We start from the raw sequence: 23,799 nt of genomic DNA, 5'->3' as shown, positions 1-23,799 counted from the left end.
CACTGGATTTTGCCAGCAGTAAAAGACCCAGTCACGGCAAGATCAAGCCAGCTGTCAACTACAATCAGTTTGATTCATTGCACTTATCATATTCAATGGAAAATGTTGAGCAATACACATTTCTTTCACAGCAATCAGGTTAAACTGAAAAATCTAAGAATACAGACAATTTAGCTGTAAAAACACATGGAATATTTGTTCCGTTTGTATTTTTGCAGTATTAGCAACTCGGTGCAAAACTGAATGCCAAGATCAGGAAAATCATAATTTTTTTTTGTTCCTAATTCTACTGCTTCAAGTGACACCATCTGAAATTTAATAGAGTTTCTGCATTAACATTCTGTTTTCTGCTTAAGATAAAAGGCACACAATACAGTCAGAATAGATACCACAATCTGATGTAAATAACCTTTCCTGTGTTTGGTATAGGCTTTTCACTACACAGTTCAGCTGTTTCTTTCATCTTGAATGCAGCAAGATGAGCACACAAGCCAGCAATAAAGGTGAAGCAAGTCTATAATAGCATAAATCAAGAAGCACGTTAGAGAAGACGGCAACAAGCTAAAACCTAGACCTAAGGATTTTTAAATATTAAAGAAAATATTAAATGCCATTAATAACTTATTATCTAAAAATTATGATACTGTTGGAAGGTAAAAGCCATAGAAAGCTGTAATTTACCTTGTCCGATTCGTAAATGACACGAAAGTTCATCTTCTCTTCATTCTTTCAAGAAAGTCATTCAAGCATTATTCAGTGCACTTACACAAGAGATCCAGCCAAATGGGTCTCCATAAGGGCACTGAAGAACTATGTCCAAGCACAATACACTGAATATTCCAGCTACATAAAGAACAGGCTTATTTTAAGCAAGCAAGCAAGGTATGAGCTATAGAGCAAGATCATTTAGTAGGAATAAGAGAAGAAAAACAAGTTCAACTCCCTTGCTCCTAAATTAGCCAGAGGGACTTTGATTTTCTCTGCTTTGATCTGAGGAAGTCTGGAGGGGGAACAACCTTAACAGCAACTGGATGTGGAGGCAGCTGAAGAGACAATAAAGAAATTGAAAGGTTCACTTCCCTGGGAAAAACAAAGTTGAGAAATAGGTATGCTAGGTGTCCAAAGGCTTGATGGACAGGAAAGTAAATGACCAGGTCAGTGAGCATGGAAAGGTGTGTCAGAGAATGGAGGCCACAGCAGCACTGCACAAGAAAAACCACAGAGACTGTGTAAAAGATGAGGAAACACTAATCTGCAGACGACATGACTAAGTAAAAGAGAACTCTAAAGGTAGCCTGAAAAGGAATAGTTGGCCTTCCAAGTAGCAGAAGAGTCTTGCTAAGAGCTGAAATCTGCTCAGAGAGGCAATCCAAACCCTCAAGATCTCACAATTAATCTCTTAGAGCTCTACACTGACACAGTGAATTTTATAATCTGTCTCCTGTAAGGACTACAAAAATAAAGAGCAAGTCCTATCTTCCATACAACAACTTTAATGTAAGTATTTGGCTTGACTAAAACCAATACTAATGTGACTGCAAAAGGCACTGAAGTTTACAGTGCTGGTATAAGGACTGTGAAAGCACTGCAGTACTTAATGAAAAATAACAAATGAACTCTAAGTATCATTTACTTTGTGAGCTAATTTGTATAATGTTATTCATTCATTAATGTTATTCATCAGCTGAAGCACTCATTTATTCTAAACTATTCCACATTTATACAAGGGCCAAGCAACTGAGGATCTCTTAAGTGCAGTATCAGTGGGAGGCAGTTCACAAGCTTCATGGAAAAGCAAAATCAGACCCACAGAAGTGGGAACTGTAGGTGTAGATTGAGTGAATGATACAGGTTAAGTCTTTCCTCCCCTGAAAAATGGGAAGCCACTTGGTGGCTGTTCCAGACAAAAAAAAACCACAACACATCTTCATTCCCTGCTATTTGTTGAGCAGAGTTAAGTCTGAATACTACAAGTTTATAAACTGTATCTCTCATATCCATAGACATCTAGATAGATACTTGGGATCTATAGCGAAAAAAAATTAATGTTATGTAAACACATGGAGGAGACATGGAGGAAAACAATCCTTTTCCAAAAATGTTTCCTGTTCCCAGTTAGTCAAACTCCCTTAAGACTCCTCAAAACACATTGTCAGATATTCAGAGCTAGAAACAGTTATAAACGCTATCCTATCTAAAATTATAACACAAAAATAACCACAGAGCAAGTGTGATGAAGCTTTTGAAATTATTCTCATAAAATGTAAGCATCTAGTAACTTTGTCCATTATGGATTGACATTTGAGAATGCACAGACCATGTCAAAACACTGTTCATGACATTCCAAATCCAAGAATAATGGGATTCTGCCTAGAAAGTTTTTAAGAGGCCTCAGAGTGAGGTATGAGGTTAGGACCATTTGAATTCCCTGCAATTTCACACAAGTTGTTTCTGTGAGATCACATAGTTTAATTAGTCTTGTAGAGATGTTACCCTACATAACTATCCATAACTGAGGTGTAAAGGGACTGGGATTTCTAGTCCAGCAAGAATTCAAGTTACTTGTATGAAATGAAATTAGCTTTCGACTGGTTTTTTTTTTGTTTCCTAATTTAATTTTTTTTCCCTTAAGTCCTTCAGTTGGATTAGCTTTTCTATTTTTTGAAGAGCAAGATACAGCCAGCTCTCTGTGAAATGTTTAACGAAGAACTGCATCCACAAGGAGAATCCAGCTCTGTAAAGCTAACCCAGGACCTGACCCAGGAGTCAGACAGTGAAGAAGGCTGCTGTAGGTTCCCCTCTCTGACAGGTAAAAATAATTTAAGGAATGTATGCCTTAGCCAAGGGAACACCCTTGCCTGAAAACTGGCAGATACAATCATTTTTGTCCCCTTAACAAAAGCAACAGACAAAGTTGCAGGAGAAAATTAGGAAAACTTGGATCTCTGTTAATTACCAGGTTTTTTACATTGTCAAAATGTACTATGAAGCTTGCAATCAGATTTCTTCAGAAAAAAATTTCTCTGCAAACTGCTAGAATTCCTTCCACCTACTTTTTTTTGAATCATCGTTTAATGGAATGATTTGTTTAGATTTTGCTAAGAGACCCCTGAAAGAATCTAGATTTCCAAGACTGACATAGTTATTTGTTAGTTTTAAACAAATTTGATTAAAACCTGTCTTACGTGAAAGTATCTTCTTTAATTTTACAAACAGAAAATACTTTATACTTACAAGCTTATATTAAATTGAATTTGCAGCTCAATTTGAAGAACAGCTATTCCAGACTAAGCTCTTTATCCTTCAACATTTCAAATGAGAAACTTCAAGCAAGAATATATGACTTCCTCTTCTTCTGAGGTCACCACTTCTGTTAAAAATTTAACTTGTTCACCTTTTTCCTCACAAGTAGATTTTGCCTAACAGGCTAAAAAAACCTTTTAAGTATTTTGCCTGTGCAATTATGCTTGCTAAGACCATTCAGCCATCTTTGAAGCCAGATGCTCTTTAGAATACATTTATATATTTTAGTTGTGTCATAACAAACATATCAAAATGCATAATAGATGTTTAGTGCCTTTTTTATCTGGTCTCACTTATTTCAAATGGTTAAAACTAACAAACAACATACAATTCTACTCATGAATTTTGGCACCATATGTAAATCTATCTAAACTCTAATCCTAGAATTTGATACATTTCATAGTGAGAGTTCCACTTTTTATTTCTTGGAGAAGGATTCAATCAGTATCTATCAAGGAAAAAAAGCTTCCTGACATCAGTCTCTCTAAATCAGGGGGAGATATTTTAATGTTAGAGCAAAAATAAGTTAGTTAGAGAGAGAATGGTACAGGAGACCACAAACTGACATTTTGTTCTCCCCAAGTAAATTACCAAGTATAAAAATAATTTAAACCAAGCAATCACAAAATGAGTATTACTTTCATATACAGACTGTTTGCATTTCACTAAATACATCTATTCAGTCCAATACACTTTCATCGTGTACACCCCACACTTTTTTCTTCCCTACCTGCATCTGCTTTCTTGTTTTCTCATCTCCAATACATTTCTCAGTAATCTAATTACCTTTTCATCTGTCCAGCTGTCATCGAATGGTCAGTCTTCCTTCTGGGACTTCCTTTAAGTACATCTCTGATCCACTTCTATTGGTGACTGGGAGCTGCACCACACGCCGGGTGGCTCCCAGTCCCTCTCCTGTCTACCACTGACCCCCAGTGGTCACTTCTGTGTTTGTTCTGTCTCTCTGCATTCAGACCACTGCCGCTTCTGGGGAGGGAAGCTTGGATCACGCCAGGACATCGGGAAGCCAACACGACCCAGCGGGCTATGACCACTTTTTTGTCATGGCCACTGACCACAGAATCAAATAATAATTTAGGTAGAAAGGAGCCCGGTCACCCGGTTCAATAACTCTGGCTCAGAACAGTTCAGATTGCTCAGAACTCTTTGGCTACACAGAAATTCCACAGAAATGGCCAATCTATTCCAATGTCTGTTATTCTCCTTGAGAAAACATTTTCCTCAATACTTAATTAGAAGTCCCCTTGTAAGAACGTGTTACAATCCCAGGCTCAGCTCTACATGCTGAGAAGAGGAAGAAGGAAGAGGAGGAGGAGGAGGCAGCTATTCTCAGAGAAGAGAATCCCTCTCCAGACACCATCCGATCCAATCCCTGGCAAAGGGAAGTGTTAAGTTACGTAAGGTTTCTCTCCACATAGCTTCACCTGTGTGTAGCAGTGGAAATAAGAGTGCTCAGGCCCTGATTACAGCATAATTCCCCTTCCGAGAAGGAAAGTTTTAAACAAAAGCATACCCAGAAAGGTCACATCAGGAATAAAAGAGAGTTTCTTAACTTGGGACTTTGCAGAGTGCAAAGCTCTCAGATGAACACTTAGAGGTAAGTATTCTCTTCACAGCAATGCATGTTCACTGTTTGAAGAGACCTAGCCTATTCTATTTATAACATTAAATCTTTAATTGGAAGATAATCTAATGAAATTTAAGCATGCATATAATGTGATTTTAAGCTAACCATTATTAAACAATTGTTAATCAAGGACTTACAAAGAACAAAAAAAATCCCACCGTATATGCCAAAATACCAATTAATAGAATCATCCAAATTGCCTATAATTTTTTGCAAGGCTACTGATTCATTCATGCAAACATTAATCTTAAAGTTTTCTATGCATGTCATACTTTCAGCTCTATCTATATATTAAGTAAAAATCAATTATTCTGTCATTAAAGCAGTACACATAATAAAAATATACCTGAAAGAAGAATATTTGGTAAGATTTGAGTTGTCTTCAATGTTTCATTGGTTTCTACTGATTTTAGGGGTAGTCTAACATTCAGCATGCCAGTAACAATGAATAAGCCTAATGCATTACGTAAGAGTAAGCTGATTAAATCCTTGATCCTGAAGCCACCTCTTTTCCCCCCCTCCCCCTCCAATTTAAAACTTTATACAACTGAAAATCATGGGCTTATATACTCTCAAAACCTAATTTGTACCAGTTTTGGCATAAAACTTGCAACAATTTACATTAATATAACCCCTTCAGGTTTTTGTCTTTCTTGTGTTTTAATAATTTCCTAAACCTGGTAAAAGTACATTTTAAAGTGATCACTTCCCTAATATTTTGTGGCCAAACTTTTGTTGTGTTTTGTTTTTTGTTGGGCTTTTTTTGATTGTTTGTTTTTGTGGGGGGTTTTTTTGTTGGTTGGTTTTTTTTGTGGTTTTTTTTTTTTTTTTTTCTCGCTTGTTTGTTTTTGTTCAGTTGTTTCTTTGTTTGGCTGTTTTTATTTTTGTTGTTGGTTTTTATTTGTGTGCTTTTTGTTGTGTTTTTTTTTTTTTTAATAACACGCACTGAATGGCACACAGGCAGCAATGTAGAGTTACCAGATCTGAGCTTTACCCATAAAAATTAACAACAAACTGAACTAAACATAAAGCTGTGCTGCCATAAATTTTAGTCCTGTCAAGAAGTGAGATTTACAAGACATACTGCACATGCAGTACAATAATTCTGCATCATACCAACAGATATTATGTCTCAAATAAAGTACACGTGCTATGATAGGGAGGAATAGATCAGGGGAGGTCATGAAAGAGTTATGTTCCCCTAGCACATTATAGCACTATGATCTCACTACATTGTCAATATGACAATGGGAGCAGGATAAACAGAGCTGTGCAGCAGGGGATATCAGCTCGTGTCAGCTACAGAAAAAGGAACGTAGAAAGCAATCCATGATTAGCTGGCCTGAATAGGAAAAAAATTCCTGCCACTAGGCCCACCTGCCACACACAAAACAAGCTGCTAAGAGCTGCAAGCTGACTGAACAAACTTTGTGGCTGTATATTTGCGTGTGCCTGTGAATGTTTGATGTCAATTGTCAGGTAATATAGAAACACAGAATTGTTTAATCTGCACAATTATTTTTAAATTTTTCTTTCAGACATCGTAGTTTGAAGAACTTGATTTGTTTGCTTTTAAACTCTTTCTAAGCATTGTTTTACCCTGACAAAGAGCTCTATATGTGTCGATAAACTGACAGTGCTTCCAAAAGGCAGTACAACTATGAATTGGTGAGCTCAATTATTTTTATTTTTAAACATTTTAAAATGTTTAGGAATTTTAAAATGTTTAAAATGTCAGCTATAGTGCCTCAGTAAAGACAGCATTGACATTAACTTGTAAAGGAAAAAATGTTCAAGCTTGGATTCACTAAATAGCACCAAATCAGTTGCCTGTGCTATGGAGTGTGTATTTTCATTTAGAAACCTAGGTAAAATCTTCAGGTAAGACAAAACGAACCCAACTAACCAAGCAAAAAACCCAAAACAAAAAACCACCAAAACTATGTAAATTAACTAAGTACATAAAAACAGTATGAAGAGCTGGCTCTGAGAGGTATACGGCCCCTCCTACCATCTGAAAACATCCCAATCCATGGATAGGCTTCTCCACTCTCACATTGTAATATATGAGGGTAGGTCATAAATCAATACCAGTGAGATAAACAAGAAAAGATGGTGGCACATGCACTTCTAGTATGGAAGAATAATGCAGTTGCTTTTTCCTCCAAACAGGATGAGTAAAACAGATTAGAAAATGCAGCAATTAATACAGATCTGGGGCTTCTCACATCATGTAAGTGAATTTTTTCTAGGCAGAAAAAGAGTAGCTCATGAAAAAGTCATATTCTCCCATTCACTTGATAACAAAAAGAAACAAACAGAACAAAAGCTATACATTTTCTACCACTTCCCATCATAAGAGATCTTGAAAAATAAGAATTTTTGAAACATAAAATATCTCAATGGAATTGATCCAAAAGCTTTAGGATTTATTACATACCCCATTTTCTGTACGTTTGTCCACTGGTATATTTATGCCATTTCTTTGACTTGGGGCTTGACGTCCACCTAAAAGTAAAGTATCACTCTTAGATCTAAATTCATTTTACAACCAAAAGGTTTTCACTCTTTCATCTATTCATGATTTTTTATATAAAGCTTTCACCTGTGAATTTTTGTTCTACTAGTTACAACTCTTTCTTACAAGGTTATTCTTTGTAACCAGTGGAATTTTAAGAAATACAGCATTTACTTCATAGACTTCCTCTGTTAAAAGTACACACATGCAGCTCTATTTTTCTGACTTATGTTTACACATAATGTCATGAAAGGGAATGTACTGAGCACGACCACTGAAGTTTTTTATTTCTGTGTCCAGAAGAAGCAGTGCCTTCAATTGGATACATTGCTGCTATTTCTGGCAATCAAAGTTGCCAGGAAACAGAAATATGAGCAGGAAAAAAAAAATTGCCCCCCCAAAAAACCCCAAACTGAAAGCTCAAAAACTCAAATATGGGCTCAGCCAAGACTTGAGATTTAGTTGTTAGAAGAAGTCAAATCAGTTGAGTGAGTAAGGATGCTATCTATAAAATAGATTTTAATTTCTAAAGGAGACAAAGTAATTTACTGAGTCCTATCTGGGGCAAGTGAAAGAGAATAGGAGGTAATACAGAACCTCTTAAAATGTGGGACTTGCTACCAAGAATCCAAATGTGCACTAAACCTACTATACCCAACAGTATTTTTACATAAGTATGAAGCAGAATGGAAACCTACCTTACTACAAAAATATTATTCAACACACTAGTAGAAATTATTCTAGAGAAGAGGCTATAAATATAAATATTTATATAAATAGAAATTATATAAATATAAATAAATATGCCACTGAGAAAGGTCCAAAATGGCTTTGGTGTAAGGAAGGTGTATTACATATACCTACTGAAATCCACTGAAAGAACTGACAATCAAATCACTTCATAAAACACTTAAATGTGTTTAGGTAACAACACTACAGGATAAGCATCCTTACTCTGTTCATTACTTTCAGCTGGAGACTCCTCATGACGAAGAAAAAATTTCACCTCTTCCCGTCGAGGACCCCATTTCTGTAGGTGGTCATACATCATGTGATCAAAGGGTATGGGACGTTCTGAAAGTACAAGACCAAAACACTTATAATAACTATTTTAAATTAAGCAAAGTTTTACAGAACTCTCATTAAGAATCAGAATGTTCTTCTTGGTAGCAATTCAATCTATCCAGTGCATTCTGTCTTATGCACAAAGAAATGGGCACTAACGGGCAGTAGTTGCAGTGTATTAAAAGCTGGGCTGTTACTGTAACACAGCTCACTGCTTAACAGCAGTACACCATCAGTTTGCAAAACCATATAAAATAATATTCCTAATTTAGGAATTCTTCATCACAACCTTTTGCACCATGCTGATCTTTGCACTTTTGCTCCCCATCACCAGCAGATGCATACTTGGTTCTATAATTAAAATTATTCATTCAATTTGAACCTCCAAGCTTCCACTCAGGCTAAAAACCTCATCATTTTATTGACATTTCATTCCCTAAGAACTCGAGCAGGTGCTCCCACTCCAATACATTATGCCAGACATTAACTTTCAGTATATTTGGAATTACTGGTAGATCTTTGAACAAATAAAGGCTAAGTTTCATGCAGCAGTCTCTTTGTTTTCCCCCAAGGAAGTGCAACACATTTTATTAGTGCACTTATTTCTTTCAAATTGATCAAATATAGTGCACAGGGGCTGCACATTGTATTTCTAAATCAAAATACATTTCAAAAGCAAAGTTTAGACTGCTTCTGTAATTATACTTGAATTTATTTTAAAATGTTTTCATTAAGAAAAATCTCCCTTTAAAGGTTTTTAATATCTAGTACTAAACATAATATTAGACTGTATCTTCCAAGCAGAATGAAATTATACTAAAAGAGATTTCACTAGCTTTCCATCATACAGCAATATGTCAAGTCAACATTACTACTGAAAAACAGACTTGGATGGAAAACAAAAGGTGGAGTCTGTGTTCTTCATTGTTAATAACAAAATAGTCTCTGCCCTCAAAACTCAACCAACAGCATCTCCTATCAGGCAGAGCACCACTAACAATTTCTTATCCTTTTCATACTTAACCCATTTGACAAGAGAAGACAGAAAGGTTCAAAGATATAACAGATACACTGGAGAAAGCTTGGTGTATGCATTTCAGGCTATACCACTCTATGCATGTTTTGATAATCTTCAAATACTAATTGTATTTAAAGAACAATTCATTTTCCTCACTTGATTCATGGTGCATCTCATATGATGCAGAGCCTTGTCAAAATCTGTCATGTCAAAGACATAGAGCAATGAACACAGCCACAGTCAGATCTAGCTGCTTTCAGTAGGGAAAGGTCATTTAAACCATAAGCTATTTATACTCATCAACTGACTGGTTACCTATCTCACTAAAAAACAAAACCCAAAACCCCACAAAAACCCCACAACACCTGGATTTAAAACAAGTGGTGTTTTTCTCTCTTGTTCCTCTCTCAAGTGGACTCCAAGAAACACTGTCAATAGTGTTTATGCACACAGGAAGATGGTCAGTGGCTTATTACAACTCAGCCCTTGAAAAGGAATTTTATAAACACGACTTTCAGGTTTTTCAGCCCCTAAACCAAGATTTCAAGTGCTTTGAAGCATATCCACTACAATTGCAGCCTGTGTCTTCTAAAGATCACAGAGTGTAAAAATATGTAAATAGTTTAGTTCAGAGACCTTAAGTCAAAGAAGATAAGAATCTTTAAATTTTTTTCCAAAATACAAAAAAATGTTAGGTAAACCTATGCAGAACTGAAGCTTGGTAACAAAATACCAAGAAACTGGATGTCTAGGGCTGGGCTAACTCCGGAATGGTGAGGAGTGGCTGCAGCATTGCTCCTGGTTAGGCTGGTGTTCCATGGAAAGTAAGGCCCTGATCCTAGAAACTATTCAAAATAAAATGTTTCATTTACATAATGTTACTTGAGGAATCAAGGCTAATATTTTTCAGACAGGAAAGCTATTTTCTACTACTTTTGCAATACTTACACCAAAAAAAAAAAAAAAAGAGAAAAGAAAAAAAGAAAAAAAAAAGAAAAAAAGAAAAAAAAAAAAAAAGAAAAGAAAAAAAAAGGGATCTGTTGCCCAAATTAGATAGAGAATAGGTTTAAAATAATATGAGCAACATCATTCTCATTGAAACTGAGATAAGAAAAATGAAGGAGCACTAAACATTCTGTGCAACTTAGCTACATGAAACAGTTTCAAAAAAGAAAGAGGAAGAAGAAATGGTCATAAAAACTTGACCCAAGACATGATGAGAATAGAAGTACTCATTCCCTCCTTCAATTTCAACCCTTTAAATCCAGAACAATTGCAAGAAGAAAGCATGATCTTGTACTTGATGTGAGGACAACATAAAAGGATATTTTCTGCAAGTATCTGTTCTTCAAGCATCAAAACCAAGCCAAACAAAAAACCAGCAGCTAAATTTCTTATAGTTGTCATAGCTTTAGATGTATTTAATAGTTGTTTTCACAATGCTATTTTGAACTTTAATTTTAACTTTTTAAAGTTTAAATAGAAGAGAACAAAGAAAAGATGAAATAGGAGAATGGGTGTAGAGTAATAATAAACAAGTTGGATACCTACACTTTAACAAGTTTAAATTGCTAAGAGAATGTTTGTTTTCATGAATAACTAAGCAGAGAAGGATGCTATGTGCATAAATCCATAATAATTTGCAAAAAACTGCCTTAGATTTTAAGATGGGTGAAAATTCTGAAAGACTTTTGAGAACTGAGCAAAAGTTCCCTTCCCTTTTAAGCAAAAATTTTGAGGATGGGCTAATTTTAAGTATTCTGAACCGATCAAAACACCCTGAAAGACCAAAACACAGATAATTCATCTGTGTATTATACGAGAACTGCAAAAATCTTTCTGTTGGAAATATTTACACACTATTTAAAACAAAGTAAGTTGCAGACTTCCAGGTCTGTTTTGATCCCTATTACAAGTATCCTGCTCTTTACTACAAACACATTTATGCTTGCTATATATGAAAGCAGCTTACAAAGTTTTTTATTATCTCCATAGTGGGAGAGTTCACTGCATGATGAGGTACAAGCCTTTTACCCCTCAGGTTTGCAGAAGTAAACTTGTAGTAAACAACTGTTTCTTTCACAGTCGCTTGCCTCTATGCTACTACTAAGCTCAGGAAGGCCAATTAATAACAATTGCTGCATTCCAAATGTAAATGAAGTGAATAATTGAGTACTGGGTGTATTTAAAGGTTGAAATCCATTCTCTCAGTAAACATACTACAAGTTCCTGGTGTCACACCTGTCTTCTGACCTCTTTACCAACTGCTATTTGCAGTAGCTGGAGAATGAGGAAGACTATTTTGGTTTGTTTATTTTTTTTTCTTTTATAGCATAAGAAATCAGTGCTAAAAGAGCACGAGGTGCTACAAAACATACTTATGTATCAAGACCAAATGCTATTGACTTTTTCAACTACTACTCATGTCCAGAAATTGGAAAGGAGGGGAAACAGAAAATGAAATACAAAAAATAAAATGTGAATAAACCAAGTGCTTATGCCATGCAGCTCCTAGAAGATTCAGTTTCTTTCTCTAATACAAACAATACCTAAACTGTTTTCTAACTCTTGGGAAGCTCCTCAATTTATTTGTCACACAAAAGAAAACAGAGGAAAGAATATGTTTTCCAACAGCTAGGCTATCATAATCCTCCTCTGAACTCTGAATGTTGGTTTTTGTTTCTTGTTCTCTTGTTCCCTTTCTATCCTTTTGTTGGTTTTTTTTTTCTTATTCCCTCATTGCCTAATTTTTGGAGCCAAACTTAACTAGATTTTAATAACATTTTTCTAGAAGACAAATGGCCTATGTCACCCTCTAAAAACAGAATGAGTATTTGTAATTTATTTGTATGTACACATTCAGAAGAGGAAGATCATTAGAAAAGACAGAATTTTGTTAGATCAATACAGTTTAGGAAATAGACACATTTTTTGGAACAAACTGGTTTTTTTACCTGATAATAAAACTATCATGTGCAAGAATCATTGATTTGAATGTGAGTAGGTGTGTGTTATTCAGCTGGGGTACCTAAAAGGGGCTGTGCCTGTCTGTAGAACAGAAGAGCTAAGCACATTCATAGGAGGACAGGTATGACAGCTCTCTCTACAGAAAACCCTGTGATTTGTCACCTGTGCTGCATGGAGAGACTACCAAGAAAACAGCCCACTTAAAGTGTGTGACCAAAGCTAATGTGTTCATTCAAGCCTTAAATTTTTACTTTCTAAAATGTCTTCTAAAAGAGCATTTATGGACCTCTTCTGAGGATAACAGGCTGAGAGGTCAGAGACAGTGTAATAGAAGGGAAAAAATACTCTTCCACTGGCACAACATGTCACAGTTTTATTGCAAATTGCTTCACACTTCCCACTCAGAACCACGGTTGTCAAATCTTTGAGAGGAAATTTCATGAGAAAGCTGGAGATACTATGTCCAATGCTGGCACAATTCTGTCTGCAGAACATCTGCTATTCATGATACAGAAGGGAAAAAAAAATACATCTATCCCCCTTCGTAAATGTCAGGTTGTGGTCACATGCCAAATAGTGAGGAAACTGGATTGAATACAGAAAAAATTTGGACTGAAATTGAAAGAATGTGATCTGCACCCACTTGCAATAAAAAGACTGCTGAGATTCCATATTGTCATTTAAATACCCTCCCATGCTATGTGTGCTGTACACCTATTTGAAATAAATGACTTCAAGGAGTGAAAATACCCTCCTCTTTTCTTTTTTCTAAGATGGGGACACTGTTTACATCATTTGAAAAACTGACATACAAATACTAACATATCTTATAAATGCATTTTATCAAATACTCCGTGCTCAAGAAGAAAATAGAGAAAAAAAAACCACACCAAGAATTGCGTTTACCTCTACATATTTTGAATTACCATACTTTACATCAAAGCTCAATAATAATAAAAAAAAAAAGATGACAATTTGGAATAATTAATATTGATGAGTCAGTCTTACTTTTTTTTTTTTAATAATAGATATATATATATATAAAAAAAAATTAATCAATTTCCACTGAATATTTTACTTACCATTTCCACGCCATACTTCAGCCAGATGGCAGCTTCCTTCTCCAGGCTCTTTGCAGAACTCAACTACATCACGACAAGTTGTTTCTGGTGTTATTGGAACTTCTGTTAAAATCTGTTCATTGTTGCTGAGAAACACAGTTAATATCATCTGTAAGAAAAAAGAAAAGTAGCAGAATATTAATAAAAATTACACTAATAAGATTATGATTAGATCTATAATCCCCCTTTAAATGGAAATGTATGCTTATTGGTTGGCTGCCACAATCCAACAAAGCATTGTTCTGTTTCCTGTAACTTTGCCAAAGCTTTGGTCCTCTGTGTTGAATTTTTTTGACAGTGTATGGAATTGACAATTTAAATAAAAAAACTCTTCAGTTGAAATGATTTAATTCTGACTGAAAACAAGGCTGGGAAGGAAGGCACAAGTTTTCAAGTTTTCACACTGTTCGTGAACTTTGCAACTTTGTGATTTATCTGAAGAAATACTTGCATTTGGTTGAACCATAGCCCTCAGAGTAAAAAAAAAAAAAAAAAAAAAAAAAAAAGAGGAAGAGAGTCACATTTTTCAAGGGACAAAAACCTGTGAAGTCAGTTCTTTCTGCACTACTTTAGCCCCACACCCCAAATTTGTTGTGTTGATCAGACTGTACATGCAACCTTCCCAGGATTTTGTCTTCACTCTATGTTACAACATCAAAAGACTACGTTCTCCAGTAACTGCTCCTAGCTATTCCAGATGAAAAATAGTCACAATAACATAGTTTTCCTTCCCCCCTCTCCCAACACACAAGATGATTTGACATCAAGGAAAACAAGAAGAAGTGGGATGAAATCTCTACAGGGGAAATCCTAGGACTAAAAGCTATTATTAATCTGGATCAATGTAAACTTCTGCTCAAATTCTTTGCTCTCCTTTAAACAAATATGTGCACAAATACAAATATTCAGAGATATTAACATCCTTCTTCATGTGATACTGATATGATTAATTTTTTCCTGAGTGAGTCTGGTTGAGGACCAATAAAGGTTGTATTGAAAGACAAGTATTCCTTTTTTATACTAAATCCTCTGAAAGACACCTGACCCTAAGCTCCTGCTTAAAATTGAACAGATACTTTTAACCATTTTCTCTCTTTACTCTTTAATTTCCCATGTGTAGTCAGATGCTCTGTAAATACTGCTCTGTAAACTCATAAGGGCAGAACAGAGATAATACTGTATTTAGAAGACAAAGATACCATAATACATAGATATCCCTAATGAATGTGACAAAATTATTAATTTTGTCTGCAAAGTTCATTCAGATCTTTTCAGTAAATAAAATGTAGCATCACATATTGAACCACAAAAATTAAACTTAATTATTTGTCACAGTTTAACACTGGCCTGGCAATTAATCCGAGTAACAGATGCTCTCTATTAATCCCCCTCTCCTCCCTGATAAAGAGAATAACTTGCTGTTAATTTCAGCAAGTGCAACTACTTACAAGAGACTTAGCTGAAAGTAAAAGTACAAGACAGAAAATCACCTTTATCCTGGCCCAAACCAGGACATTATTTAAAAGCTTGTATTAAATGACCACTCTCCACTTAAACAGAGTTGTGCTTCAATCTGCATAGACGGTTCTTAAAAATACTCATAAAACTTCTACCTGTGGGACACCTGCACCAAACTGGAGATCTGTATCAGTAACAGCCAGATACTGAATGAGAGCAGTTTCTCTGTTTCAGACCTAGGCACAGGACAAATTCCAAGAAAGCTCAGGCTTCAGGCTCAGTCTCCTGTCAGTCCTCCAGGCTATTTAAGTCTATGTTTCTGTTCTCCCTCAGCCTGTCAAGTTTGTACACCATACCCTGAAGTTTTCAAATAACTATACTTCAACACAAGAAGGAGTCATCGTGGGCTATAAGTTTGCTAGAATTCACCCAAGTTTCTCCAAGAGCAGCATTAAAAGAAGGTGTAACAACAGCTATAGTACTATGTAGGAAGAAGCTATAGGATGCAACCAGATGTGGAAGTGCCTGTAAACACCTAGTGTAAAGAGAGATTTTTTTTCCCCTAGAAAATTCTAACATAGTCTCAATACTCAGTGTCTGTGGAATCTTTCACAGAATAAATATCTTATGTGGAATCTACCAGTGGAATTTGACCTCATATTTAAGAAAAAAAATAATCATACGGAAACATAAAACAATACTTAGAAGAAACTTTAAGAGGTCATCTAATGCAGTCTCTTGGCCTCAGGCAGGATCAGCTATACCTACATTATTCTGCAGAGATGCTTGTTTAACCTGTTCTGAAAAGCCTTTCATGATGGAAATTCTACCACTTCCCTCAACCATCCTCCCCAAAAATCCAGGGTTCCTTTTGCAAGAAGTTTCTTCAAGTCTAGTCAAAGTTTTCCTTACCACTATTTAAACCACCTAGTGCTTCTCCTAGACACAGGTGTGATTTGAAATATGGAGGAGTTTGTTGGGTTTTGGTTTGTTTTTTTTTCCCCTCTGCAGCTAAATTAAATAAATGTATCCTAAGTAAATCAAGTTAAATTTAACAACCCCAGTTTGACAGAGAATTGTTAATGCCAGTACTCAACAGTTTCCCCATTGCAGCTGATAGTAATTTCAAAATGAAACACAAGTTTCCCAAACTTCATGAGAAGCCAAGAAACCCTGGCTTTACTGAACTCATAATACAATACAATGCATACTGCCTCTTTAGTTAAGTCCCCTTTGCAAGACCAAGCCAAAACTTGCTGTGCCTCAAGCATGCCACTTTGTTCTGTCAGCTGTGACTGCACCAGTACTGGGTGTCACCAAAGCTGGGTGTCACTCACAATATCAACTGCTAAACAGCCCAGGGAAAGTTATCCCAGTGGTGAGGAGGCAAGGTGCTGTAGCCAACTACTGTCACACTGCTACTCCTCAAGAAAACTTGGTTAAGTAAGGATTTATTTTTAAGGGGTTGTCTGAGTAACACCAAAGGAACTGGAACACTGTGCTGTGAAACAGATGTCCTGAAACATACACAGGAAGACTCAAAATATTGAATGCTATTAATGTATTGCCATATTAATTAGGTTTTCAAGTCTGTCCCTGTCATAGCTGTCCCTATTTGTGGTGGGGGTGGAATAATAATCAGAGGTATTTCATAGAGATAAAATACGATGAAGCATTGATGGAGCCTGGAAATTTGCTGCTGATGAATATGAGTGAAGCATAGACATGAAATACACAGTACACCCACTGCAGTAAATCAGCTTTACAGAAAAATACTCTTAGGCAAAGGTCAGGACACAGCAGAAGTGATAAATCCTTTGATTTCTCATTTTAAATGGATTCCTAGGTAGGAACAACTGTAAAAACTCATCTTGTTAAGACCCATGTTTCTGGTTGTTTTTTTTTTTAAAATGAGATCATAACCACTGATAATCTCTCAATTCACTCATTCAAAATTTTTAATACATGCACACAATGTCACACAAAAGGATCAACCCAATATTGGTCATCTCAGTGCTTCTAAATCATATACTTTTTCCATAAAGAATACCCAAATCTTCCCTTTCTACCCAAATCTTCTCTACCCAACAGATGCTTGTCAAATGGTTGCATATATTCCTCCATTGTCTAATTTTATCTTTCTAGACCTGATCTCTTGCTAAGGTCGGTGAAATGTTGACAATGTTCAGTCACCTCTGTGAATGTCTATCCATTCAATTCAGTTTCATATGGCTGTAATACAGTCCTTAGCCATGTTTCTCTGATGACTCCACAGATTTCATACTCATTAGGTACACAGGTACCTATCACAAAGAGCTGTAATACAGGTAGCTTTGAGTCCAATCACTTCCTCAGTCTTCTGTCTCAGATCTGTCTGTAGTTTTCCTCTACAATATGAAACATGGAGACATTTTTTTCTATCAACTGGCTCAACTAGTGCTCTCAAGAGCTCAGAAAGTTACCTAATTCCCAGATGGTGTCTTTTTGACTCATTATGCCTATCACAGCAAAAATCGTTCTTCATGCCTATGGCTTTCACCATGTTACCTTTATGTATCAGTCCTGATAAGTGCAATTCACTGGCCTTCACTTCTCCACTGAGATGGGGAAACTTCTTCCCTACCATTTCTCACTTCATTTTAAGAAACCGATGCTGAAATTGTCCTTCAAATCAGTTTCTACTTTCCCTGTGCTGAACAGGTGTTTTAATGCTCTCTTCTGTGTTGTTAATCACACCTTATATACACCTGCAAAGTGACTTCCCCTTTGCTGTTCTGTCCACAGAACGTATTGAACACAATTAAGCTGACATTATGCTGAGAAGTGCTGCCTATCAGGCCAGGAATATATTTATAATACTGTTTCAGCATGACCTGAAATAGTACCAGTTCAAACAATTCCAAGATTTTTGTTAATAGTAGTAGTCATATATTCAAATAGAAAAAGAGAAATAGTGAGTTCTGGGGATGAAGATGGGACATTACTCATAGCTTTTTATTTCACATATAATTGTTTTTTAACTAACCCTCATGCTTCCACTCAAAACCCTGGCAAAAATGGATCATATGACCATCACCTTTCCTGTACATGGCCTGAAGTCCTCAACAACAACAACAAAATCTAGAGAAATCACATCTATGATAGAATGGGAATTAGATCATTCAGATATTGAACAAAAGGTTAAGAAGACAAAAAACACACTAAGAAAATGAAAAACATTTACTTTTCTCATTGTGCTATCCATTGCTCTCATTACCCAAGGCTAAAGACAGGAACACCTACCATATATTAAAGGTATAGACTATCTATTAAAGGTATAGTGGATAACAGATCTTTGTGTTAATAACTTCTGCCAGTTTAAGAATTAACCAGCATATGAATGAACGTTAAGAATATGCCAGACATTTAATATGGCTAAATTCACACACTGCTATGTAGTTTTATAAGATTTTCCCTTTTTAAAAAACAAAATAATATAGAAATTTCATTGTGTAAAGATAAAACCCCCCAAAAAGTCCAGAAGAAGACTGATCAGACATTTGAAATATATGAAATATTAATTGTTAAAAGGCTGACACACAATGGTACCAAACATCTCAGATAGAATTGCCAACTTCACTCCTTCTGTTTCACAGGAACTAAAAGGCTTTATCCTCTCACTATGCTTTTTCCTCTACTAAAGAGTTCCAAAAAATCCACTCGTTATCCTGTCCTTTGCCATTTCAAAGCACTTCCTGGTGCCTACAACTCCAAGATGAGAACAATCAGCAGAGAAGACTTCTTCAAAGTATCTCTTGGACAGGAGAGACCTCAACGTGTCCCAAAAGTTTTTCTAACTTTCATCCTTGATTCTGCTGACTTGGAAGTACCAGGAGCTTGCTATATTTAAGGTTCTACTGCAATAGAATTTTAACCAAACATCCAAATCCATATCTTAGTGAAATGTCAAAGCCCCATCAATCAAATACCAACTTTGATTAAGTCTGAGATTTTTACTTACTAGAGAAATTGCTGAATGAGATGCAAGCAAAATGTGAAGAGGTGAAAAATCATCCCTTTGATGATGAGACATACTAAGATGCACAGTTCACAGACAGGATGATCAGAGAAAAGAATTACAAATTATAAATTATCTCATGCAAGTTTGCTTGCCTGGAATTCATGCTATTACATAAATCTTGTATCAGCTACAGCTACAGAAATTCTAGTTTCATATTTCAAGCACTAAAGCAGAATTTTAACTTAACTTGAAGTGTGAAGACTGTTCCTTTTAAAGATTATAGCCTTCATTAGGTGAAGCTTTAAGGAATTAAATTTAAAAGAAAGCAGACTATGAAATTTCAACCACAGAACTTTTAATTAAAGCCTCTTAAAGATACATTCTTGACTACAGTCATGAGCATGTCTTTATATTGTTGTGACTTCAAAACAAAAAAATGCCAAATAAATCTCTCTTGTTGATTATTATATGGAAACCCAAGACAAAAGTAAATTCACATCCCTCTATTAAAAAGAAACATTTCAAGTCCGTCTAAAAAGCAAGTTACTCACCAGCATACCTTGTTCCAGCAATTATTTACCTCCAGAACTAAACTGTTCTTTTTAAAAATAAATGTTGAAGAATTTATTGCAGTATGTTTGAGTTGCTTGAAATAAGAGCATCGAGAATTACAGCAAAGTTATTATTGATTACTGAGTCTTTCATCAATAGACTTCTTTGCTTGAACACCTTTTCCCCTTCCTCATATACTCATTGAGAAATAACTGTGTCCAATTTCCATGTTTCTGAATACATTTCCTCACATACAGGCTTTGAAAACTATGAGGTCAGGACAAAATTTAAAGCCCAGTGATGCCTTTTGACTCTATTAGTAAAATTCACAAGCTACTGAAACCAACAGACTTTAATTTGCAAAGAATACAAAAATGAGTAAAAGTTTTCTGTCAAAATGCAGACTTGTGAAGCCAGTAGCATGTTTCCTATTACACTGCCAAATCTGAAGCCAACTGCCTCCATATGGCCCTGCAAAAGATTTCACAGAAGTGGGAGCAAATCTCAAACACTAGAAATGTATAGCAGTCAGCTGTGGGCTACTATTTGTTTAGCTTGCTGTTTGGCAATCACTGCAAGACAAAAAATAAACAAATTGATCCACCTTGAAAACCACCTTCACCAGGCTCTGCACCAGATGACCTGGACACCAAAAACACCACCAGGAGAAAAGTCTTGTCAGACAATTGTTTTACTGACAATGCAATTACTTTAATAAAAAAAAAAAAACAACAACCACCTACTTTTGTAGAAATTTGGAAGCGTAACATTAAATGAAATCCTTAAGTAAGATTTCCCTACATTTTCAGCAGGCCTACATGTATGCAGTGGCTTAAATAATTGGCAAAACCCAGAGACATTTCCCCACAGGACTTCCAGGACTGTTACTTTTGCCCTCTCTAAAAAAGCTTTTAAAAAACAGGATTCAGACTCTGAGAAATCTACACCTACTGGATATGTGTTTGCTGAAGGCATACTTAATGACCTTTCTTGTTCTCACTGAAAGATAAAAAGCTACAGCATCAACTGTAGATCTGGAATTTGAAGCCTCTTACTCTTTCAGTGGCAGGGTTTTTTGTAGGGCAGAGAAATAAGTAAACATTCTTGCTAGAGGAAGGAAATGGCAACTATCATCATGTATTTGAATATATTCGACTAAGCACGATAGATTATTAAATGAAAGGTATTGTAGTAAATTGAAAGACATCCAGATCTCTAAGAAAACAATATCTAATGAAAACAATAGCAACTAAAATTCACTGGTGTAAACAACACCAGCAAAGCACAGACTCAAATGGGTGTAAGAGAAGTAAGATATAAATAGGGCTTAAAAAAATAAAAAAAAATTAAAAAAAATCAACCCTGACCTAATAAACATTAAGTTTCTAACATCTACCCAAGACAGAAAAGTGACACAATCATTGGGACATTATAATCCTATATCAGCTTTTAAGGTATATTAGCAGTCACAGTTAATCTATGGTGCTAAACCACTGCCAGCTCTCCAGACATTATCTTTCTAGAAGTTGTGTGTTGTCACACTGTTGAAATGCCTTCTGTTAGATTCAGATGGTTCTGTTAAAAGCAAGCAGGAGCTGAGATTTGGATAAATTAATTTAAAGGACGGGTGGTAAGCATGTGGCTACAGAAGGGAAGATGGGTATAGCTGAACAGGAACAAGCTAAAGGAATAAAAGAGGTTACAATCCAAATAAAACTATTAATCTAAAAGGAAATCTGTCCAAGTGCAATATTTAACATCATTAGCTAAAGCAACAGAGCCTGAAGTTAGAGAAATCCATAAAACATGCCTCTTGTGATGTTTTCTAGTGGAAAATGTAATTTGGCACTTGCTACAGAATGAGTTCAACATCCCTGCTTCCTATTATCTGTTGGCTTGATTCCTAAATTGCTACATCTGGAGAAACAGCAAGAGATCTTGTTGTTGCTCTTTGAGGCAAATAATTCTACCAAAGGACTGTCAAGACACCAGTTACCATGTAAAAAGACTTCAGAATGCAGGGATAATTCTAGGTAAACTGACAAGTTCTTGCTGTGCACATCTCTCTATTAGGCAACAGAACAAGTCTTGGAAACTCTTTCCAGAACAAGGCTTGGAAATTTTGTTTTGTTCCCCTGTTTAGAAGACTGTGGGCCATATGCTATCTTTCATGATAAACATAATTATTACTGGAAATAATAATATAATTATAATAATAAATATAATATTATTGGTGGAAATTGGAGACTCTTCATAAGATTCTCTGCTTCAGTCAGCTGATGCTGGATTTCCTGAACCCCTTTTAAGGTTCATGACATCTCACGACACAGAAATTAAGTATTCTCACCTTGCAAATTAATAACTGATTTGTTGCAGGACTCTTGCAAATGTGACTTTGCCATTTATCAAGCAAGAACATAAAAGAGATCTTCAAATCAAATAAAGCCAAAGAAGTCTCAGAGACTGATACTCTGTGGCTTCATTAAGAATACCCTTTTTTATCTTTTAGAATACTTTTGGCTGTGAATATTAAGATGATTTACCTCATCTAGTACTACTTGCCTAATTTCAATTGTTTTTATCCAGAGGACGTTGGAAAAAATTTTTTTAAAAAATCAGCAAACTTTGTGCTTGATATTAAATAAAAATGATCATTGATAAATAAAAAAAGTTATCATTGCTTTTGTGCTCATTATTAAATGAAAATGTAAAAGAAATTTCTAATCTACTTAAGAAACTAGTAAATACCTCTGCTATAACTAAATATTTTAACAGTTGTTTGGGCTTATTAATGTGAGAATTCCTTGAACAATGGATTATTGCAAAACTCTTCTTAAAAAAGTCCAGCAGACACAGCATTTGCAAATGGCTGGAACACCAGGAATAATCAAGAAGTCAGAAGTTCAGGGGATAGCAAGACTCCAGATCATAATAGCTGCACTGGTGTAGTCATTTTTCCTGAAGTCCATTTCTCCATGAACTCTTAACAGGTCTATTTTGGTGAAATACAAATATGATGTTCACATTTCCACTACATTTCTTCACATCTTCAAACCAAGGTCCTCCAAACCAAATGGTTCAGAGAGTTAAGTGGGAACATTCAGTACTGGGTCAGCTGTTCCTGCCCCCAGGGGAAATGTGAGAGGAATCACTGTGGCACTACAACCACATCTCAGCATACAAGATTGCAAACACAACCTAAAGTTCAAATCTTTCACATCTGTCAAGGTTACCAGTAGGTCATACATCAAATGCACGACAAGCTTGAAACAACAATCGTAAAATATTAACTGTCTATTTCATTTAATCAGCGGATGAGATACGAATAAAAAACTAAGCTAAAAAATACTACTAAATATTTTACTTTCCAAACCATTACAGAAGATGTGTTGTTGAAGAACAACACAACTGTAGTACTCTAAAATTTGCAGTAAATGCAGGTGAACTGACAATGTATTAAAACTAAAACTAAATTAATCCAAGATGACTCAGCTTCTGAGATAATGTTATTACACAAGAATCTCAGCCTTCCAGTCAGGGAAAAAAAACATTCATATTCACCCAAATTAGGGTTGTTGGGTTTTTTGTGGGGTTTTTTTCCTTCCCCTTTTGTTGTTTTTTAAAAAACACCAAACACAAACGAACAACGAGAAAGTCCCCAATACCCCCCCACACAAAGTCCTCTTAAAAAAAAAAAAAGAGAGAGAGAGAGAGAGAGAAAGAGAGAAAGAGAGAAAAAGAGTATTTTACTTTATTATCATGTGAGGTATATGGGGAGAAATCCTATACCAAGTTTTTAAACATTGGGATTAGAAATACTGTAATTTACTCTGAAAGCAAGCTCAGTCTGTCAACACAGGGTAAAACTGAAGAATAGGGTTCAGCATAACATTTTGGGTTAACTTTCCTGAAAGACAACTTAGTCTTTAAAATCTGCAGGCACCAAAAGTGTCCCACAGAATTTGTATCACAGAACTGAGTGTTCTCAAAATATTAAAAATATTTTGGCCAAGGCTAAGGAAAGGGAGGTGCTGATTCTTCTACAGTCTTGTGCTCGACCTTGTCAACAGCTACAGCAAAGTCATCCAAAATCTACTGAATTCCAGAAAAGCCTGACCTACCTACTGCATTAAAAATAATCTGATAAAG

General features: G+C 35.6%; 1 protein-coding gene across 10 annotated transcripts in view; it reads right to left on the bottom strand.

Annotated features, from left to right (window-relative positions):
- PPP1R13B (protein phosphatase 1 regulatory subunit 13B) overlaps positions 1 to 23,799 on the bottom strand; it is a 64,286-nt gene that overhangs the window by 27,319 nt on the left and 13,168 nt on the right. For 8 of the 10 annotated variants that reach the window (XM_071745428.1, XM_071745433.1, XM_071745429.1 and 5 more), the window contains exons 2-4: positions 13,602 to 13,749; positions 8,424 to 8,543; positions 7,392 to 7,459 (exon numbers count right to left, since the gene is read on the bottom strand). In XM_071745428.1, coding sequence (XP_071601529.1) covers positions 7,392 to 7,459; positions 8,424 to 8,543; positions 13,602 to 13,749 — 336 coding nt within the window. The remainder of the gene's footprint in view (positions 1 to 7,391; positions 7,460 to 8,423; positions 8,544 to 13,601; positions 13,750 to 23,799) is intronic. The other 2 variants (XM_071745435.1, XM_071745426.1) reach the window with 1 other exon arrangement.

The sequence above is a fragment of the Heliangelus exortis genome, chromosome 5, assembly GCF_036169615.1.
Source record: "Heliangelus exortis chromosome 5, bHelExo1.hap1, whole genome shotgun sequence".
Lineage (NCBI taxonomy): Eukaryota > Metazoa > Chordata > Aves > Apodiformes > Trochilidae > Heliangelus > Heliangelus exortis.
Note: the sequence above shows the minus strand (reverse complement) of the source record. Positions and strands in the feature narration are given on the sequence as shown.